At 37.2% G+C, this 6,077-nt stretch overlaps 1 protein-coding gene across 1 annotated transcript; it reads right to left on the bottom strand.

Moving 5' to 3' along the window:
- Window positions 1-1,388: 1,388 nt before the first annotated feature.
- On the bottom strand, window positions 1,389-5,807 carry LOC122056287 (putative disease resistance protein RGA4). Its single transcript, XM_042618175.1, has 3 exons — window positions 2,199-5,807; window positions 1,668-1,730; window positions 1,389-1,591 (listed from the first exon to the last, which is right to left on the bottom strand). The coding sequence occupies exons 1-3, from the start codon at window positions 5,803-5,805 to the stop codon at window positions 1,584-1,586; spliced, it is 3,678 nt and encodes a 1,225-aa protein (XP_042474109.1). The 5' UTR covers window positions 5,806-5,807; the 3' UTR covers window positions 1,389-1,583.
- Between the last annotated feature and the right edge of the window lie 270 nt (window positions 5,808-6,077).

Here is a 6,077-nt window from a genome sequence, read left to right as displayed (position 1 = left end):
ACACAGGGCAGCAACAAAATTAGGTCAGGGAAAGAACTTTGCTCTGATACCATGTAGAAATTTTTTAAAAAAGAAAAAATTAGCTATATTATTGAATCCAAAATTGATAATTAAAAATACAGTTAAGAAATCCTAAACTCAAAATATAAAATAAAAAAAAGATAAAATAATTTAAAAGATATGGACAAATAAATATATATAATCTATTTTTGAGGGGGGGGTGGGGGGGGGGGGGGGGGGGGGAGGGGAGGGGTGAGCATTCGGTCAAAATCGAACCGACCGAATCGAATAGACCGAAAATCGAATAAACCGAATTTCTTTTGAACCAACCGAACCGACCGAATTTCCTTATAAAATCGAACCGACCGAACCGATAAGATATTGGTTAATTCGGTTTTCGATCGAATTGATCGAACTAACCGAATTTTAAAATCCTATTCGGTTTTACCTTTAAAAAAAATTATTTAATTAATTATATTTTAAAATAAAAATTAATTAAAATAATATTCTTATTCGATTTATTCGGTTTAACCGAATTACAATATTCAAAACTGAAATCGAATCGAATTAATCGAAAATCGAACCAAATTTAAAAAAAAAAAAAACCGAAAAACGAATTAACCAAATCGAATTTCTAAATTCGGTTAGTTTGATTCAATTAATTCAATTTTTTCGAATTTTTGCTCATCCCTAGGTGAGAGGTGGACGACGAGGATAAAGAATAACGCATCACTCGCCAATAGCAGACCGATCGCAAATAACATCTTCTTTAAGTGAATTCCCATCTTATTTTGGGCAATCATCCCATCAAGGATGAAGTCAAGGTGGGGCGATTGCGACGACTGTCCCCTCAACTTTTTAGTGTAAAAGATGTAGAGGTATAGAAATGGATGACGAGTGAGGAGCGAATGCGGAGCAACGACACGACTATCCTTTCTCAATATAAATACACATCTTTTGCCTATTCTAATATGAAATTTCGTCCCTACATCCAATGATTGTTTGGGCCTCCCATTTTAGTTTCTCCTTCTCTTGCTCCCGTAATATGAAATTCTGGGCTCCGTTTCTGCCGCTTGTCTGATCCTCCCATTTTAATTTCTCTTGCTCTTGAATTGATTTACTAATAACTTTAAAGTTTGATGTTTATTATTAAGTTTGGATTGTGTTTGGTAATCTTTTAAGTTTGATTTGTTTTGCGAAGTTTCCTTTATTTTTTGTTGACTCGTGCAGTCTAGATGACCCCATCAATCCATCTGGATCAATCAAATTGGGTGATTGAATGGGGCCAATTGGTCTAGTTAATTGATTCCATTAAGCTAATTAAGTTCATCAATTCAATGAGATCGGTTAATGGCTGATGCTACACACACAAGACAGTAAGAGTAGTGAAAAAAAAACAATTCAAAAATGATTTTATTTTTAAAATAATTCCACAGCGAATCACAGATTTTTTGTTTTCAACAATTCTAATTCTAATTATGCACAAAGTAGATTTAAAAGAAGTATTTAACAAAACACCAGACAACCGGTCCAAGAACTAGCGCGTAGAACGAATTGCTCTGCTTCCTCGCTGTCAGTTGCAATTATATCTCTGTGGACAAATTTGAACACTACTTCGTTATTTTTTTTAAATAAATAAGAAAGAAACAGATTATATTGTATCTTACCTCTCCATCTTGTGGGATTGATTTTGAAGAACCTATCAAACGGACGACAACGTTGAGCTTCGTCTAGTAAGACATTATAATGGAGATAATTAAATTATTAGTAAATTAGCAAGAGCAGTTGATTACACAACAAAAACAATATCAACAATAAAAAAACTCAATAATTACATTGAGGCAATAAAACGTCTATCAAACTTAATGATGGGATAAAATCATAATATCATACATATAAAACTCAAGTAATGTAAAATCATTTCACAGCTAATAAAACAATATTTTTTTCTTGGGAAAAGAAATAAGATGAGAATGAAATAGGATTATGCATTCTGTATGTTGTTATTCATGAAAATGAGATAAATATTTTTCTCTTTTCTACATTTGGTTTGTATTAGTTGCCTAAATAATAGATTTTATTTTTGAAAATAACAAATCTGCTTGACTGCAATAATAGTTACTTAAGTTTGAGTAAAAGGAATAATTATCTTCTTCTTTGTCAATCTTTGAATTTTCAACAAATGATTTCTATTGTACCTCTTGGAGAAATACGAATAAGTGACACATGTGAAATGTTCGGCCAATCTTCGCCTGTCTCCCTTTTGCATCTTCTTTTCAGTTGTAGGCAACACCCATCAATCCGCAAAATGTTCAGCGAACGTAGCTCCTGTAGACCCCTTGGAAGCGATCCTAATTGGGGACAGTTGCGAATCCATAGCATATCAAGTGATCCGAGATGCCGTAGCCATTCAGGTAAGATCGTGAGGTTGGGGATATCAAATATGCCTAGAATTTCTAGCACACTGGTCGATGGTGCTGTTGTCATCAAGGATTCCAATTCATCACAACAGCAAATACTTAAGCTTGCCCTAATAATGTATCCCATTATCGCAGGTCCATAAGTAGTATCATGTGAACCACTTATCGTCAATTCTCGGAGCGTATGTAAGTGTTGTAGTTGCCCAAGTAAATTCACATTCTTGCCACAAATCTGAATGTCGAACTCATGCACTGAATTCAGGATTTGTACAATGGGTGAACCATTGTTAGGAGCTAGTGTGTTGTTGTCAGGATTTTTTAAACAGAGATATCGAAGAGCACCAAGACGTCCCATTTCTAACGGGAAGGATGTCAAATTGTTACATTTCTCGATGGACAATGAGTGAACCATTGTTAGGAGCTGCATTTCATCCCTAGGAAGAAATTGGAGTTCATTGCAGCTTAGAATTTCCAATCTCATCAACGATGTGAGATTTCTTAAGCAGCCACTTGGAAGAGATGTCATTCCCTTCATGCCCTCCAGTATGAGATGAGAAAGAGAAGTCATTCTTCTGACACATGAGACTAGGCTCTCACTGCAGTTATCGAGATTAAGAAATTCAATTGTTGGAAACCTTGGCATGGTTTTCAGTTTTGGGCAATTGAGAATCTTCAGGGTCTTCAGCAAAGGGAACAACTCATCGGCACCATCAGACTCTGACCATTCCTCTAAATTACGCATCCATTCTAACTGCAATTCTTGGAGGGAAGGAAAGCCTCTAATTGGTCCGTGCCCATGGAATTCGGCACCCATGCGTTTCACGTTATCCATTCTGATCATGGCAAGCTTTCTAAGAGATTGGAGATTTCCAAAAGGAGGAACATGCTCACAAGTATAACTGTAATTGAGAATAACTTCAACCAAATTTGGTAACTGTGGCTCCATCAACCATGTTGGAAATTGTCGGCTCCCGTAATACGATATCTTCAACTTCTTTAAATTCATGTTGGGGCAAAGATCATCCAGCATACTCATGTCATTAGTTTCCGAACAATTAAAGGATAAGGATAATTCATTAAAATTTTTATTCTTTAAAATTTTTCTTCCACCACAAGAATAATTACTGGAATTCTTGGAAAATTTGATTCTCATGTTTCCATGAAGCTTCAAATCCTCAAGTTCGGTAATTGAACATGAGCCAGTTCTATTATCATCGCTAACATAGCATGATAAACTTCGAAGACTAGTCAGTCGTGATAACCCAAGGGGCATGTGAGTCAAATAATAACAATCGCAATGAAGATACCCAAGACTTTGCATATTCCTTAATTTTTTTGGCAACTGTTGAAGGGGATTATCAATGAGACTGAGATATCGCAAATTCTGGAGAAGAGTAATGGCATCAGGTAGAAATTTAATCCTATTACCAGATAATGTGAGGTACCTCAAATGTATCAAATTTCCAATTGATGTTGGCACCTCTTCGATGCCATTTTCACTTAAATCTAACACCCGCAATAATTTCAACTTTGAGAAGACAAACTGAAGCAGATGGGCCTTCTTAAATGAAAGACAAGATCTCAATGATAAGGTGCGCAAGTACAACGGCATCTTGAATAAAGAAGTGTGTGAAATTTCTTCATATTTTAGCCATATATGGTATGTTCTCTTTTGAATATCCTTTTCCTCATCATCGACGTCATTGTAATATTCATCTTCAGATATTGATCGTGCTAGGTCATGCATTAAATCATGCATTGTGCACTCGGTTACATGACGACCATCATCATCGCACTTCTTGGGAGGTGCCAAGAGAAAGAATGACCTCAGTACTAGATCATCAAAGATGCGGTTGCCATCAGTTTCAGCATTAAAATTCCCCTCTGAACATACGAAACCATTTGCTGTCCACAGCTGAATCAACTCATCCTTTTTCATCACGTAATTCTTTGGGAATAGGGAGCCAAATGCAAAGCACTTCTTTGACCGCAGAGGGAGAGCGTCGTAGCTCAACTTGAGCACAGCTAAGAATTTCTCGCCCTCATCACCGAGCTGCCATACTTCGCTGTTCAATACCGAGGACCAATAAGTTTCGTCTCGAGTGCTATGGAGCATGCTGCCAAGAGATTTGGCAGCCAAGGGCACACCACCACATTTCTCAACAATCTTTCCACCGATTTCCATCAAATTCTCATTTGGTTCTTCGTCTCCAAAAGCAAATTGTTGAAACAAGGACAAACAATCATCCCGGGGCAACTGCTGTATTTGGTGGGTGTTGAATGAGCCCATGATCGAAGAGACCTTTGGACTACGGGTAGTCACTAAAACTTTACTTCCTCTTGCCCCACATGTTAAGACTGCTTCCAGTGCCGTCCACTGTGATTTATCTTCATTCCATACATCATCCAACACGAGCAGAAATCTCTTCTCTGATAAGGCCTTTTCTAATTCCCTCTTCACTAACTCTGGTTCTGAGATGTTGACCGGTGCACCAGTAGCCAGTTCTAAAATAGATTTCATTATCTTGGTAGGATCAAATTCTGCTCCAACAACTTTCCAGTACGTGTTAAGCTTTCCAAAATGAGCTTTGACCCTCTCATCATTGAAAACATGACGAGCAAGTGTAGTCTTTCCCAGGCCACCCATCCCAACGATGGCGATGACCTTTGTTGTCGTACTATTGCTGCTTCCTTCTTCATCTGTTAGCATGTTGATAATCATCTCTTTCTCTGTTTCTCTCCCTATAACAGCCAGGCTATTGTGCGAATGGAACTCTCTGTAGGCACTTTGTGAGATCCGATTAGTACCTTGTGGCAAATTTTCAAGGATGGCCTTGTCAAGCAAAATAGAATCTAGATTCTCCGTTACTGCTTTTATCATGCCACTTATCCTGCTCTTAAATACAAGTTGATTATTATTAAAAGAGAAGAAATCGCGCACCGGCCTGGAATATGATCTTGATCTTTGCTTCCGCAATGCTTTTGTGTCGTAGTAATCCACAACATCCTCCAGATCGTAGGCCAAGTGTTTGAGGTTCCTTAGCAACTTCTTCACAGCGGCATCCCTCACAGAGCAGGCCTCCACATATTGGATCACGGTGTCGATAATTGTTGGCAACTCCTTGAGCTTCTCCATCTTTCTTTCAATATCAACTAAATCTTTGAGTTTTTTGTCGAGTTGGAGGAGAGAAACCAGCCTCTGGCCGAGGAAGCCAGCCGCAGAAATCGCCAAAGGTTCCATAGCTATGCCTGCAAGTTGGAACGATGGGCGAGTTGTTTGTTTGCTGTGGATGTGGCTGCAGCTAACGTTGGAGGAAGAGGAGAGGAGGGGAAAGGAGAAGCAGAAGCAAAAGCAAAAGATTGAGAGGAAAGGAGAAGCAATCATTTGCGGCCGACAACTCCCTTCAGTCTTTCTTTTTAATAGATATTAAATCGATCATTATTAATGTCAAAATATTTCTAAATTTTTTATTTTATTAGAAATCACTTTTTTATTTTATACTTTCAAATTACCATTTAAACCGATCATTTATTGATGAAAACTTGTGATCTGAAATTTTTAAAATTTTAAATTATTTTTAAAGATAAATAAAATTATTAAAAATTAAAGAGAAAAAAAATTAACTATGATCAAATAATTCACTTGAATTTTAATGT

The sequence above is a fragment of the Zingiber officinale genome, chromosome 3B, assembly GCF_018446385.1.
Source record: "Zingiber officinale cultivar Zhangliang chromosome 3B, Zo_v1.1, whole genome shotgun sequence".
NCBI lineage: Eukaryota > Viridiplantae > Streptophyta > Magnoliopsida > Zingiberales > Zingiberaceae > Zingiber > Zingiber officinale.
Note: the sequence above shows the minus strand (reverse complement) of the source record. Positions and strands in the feature narration are given on the sequence as shown.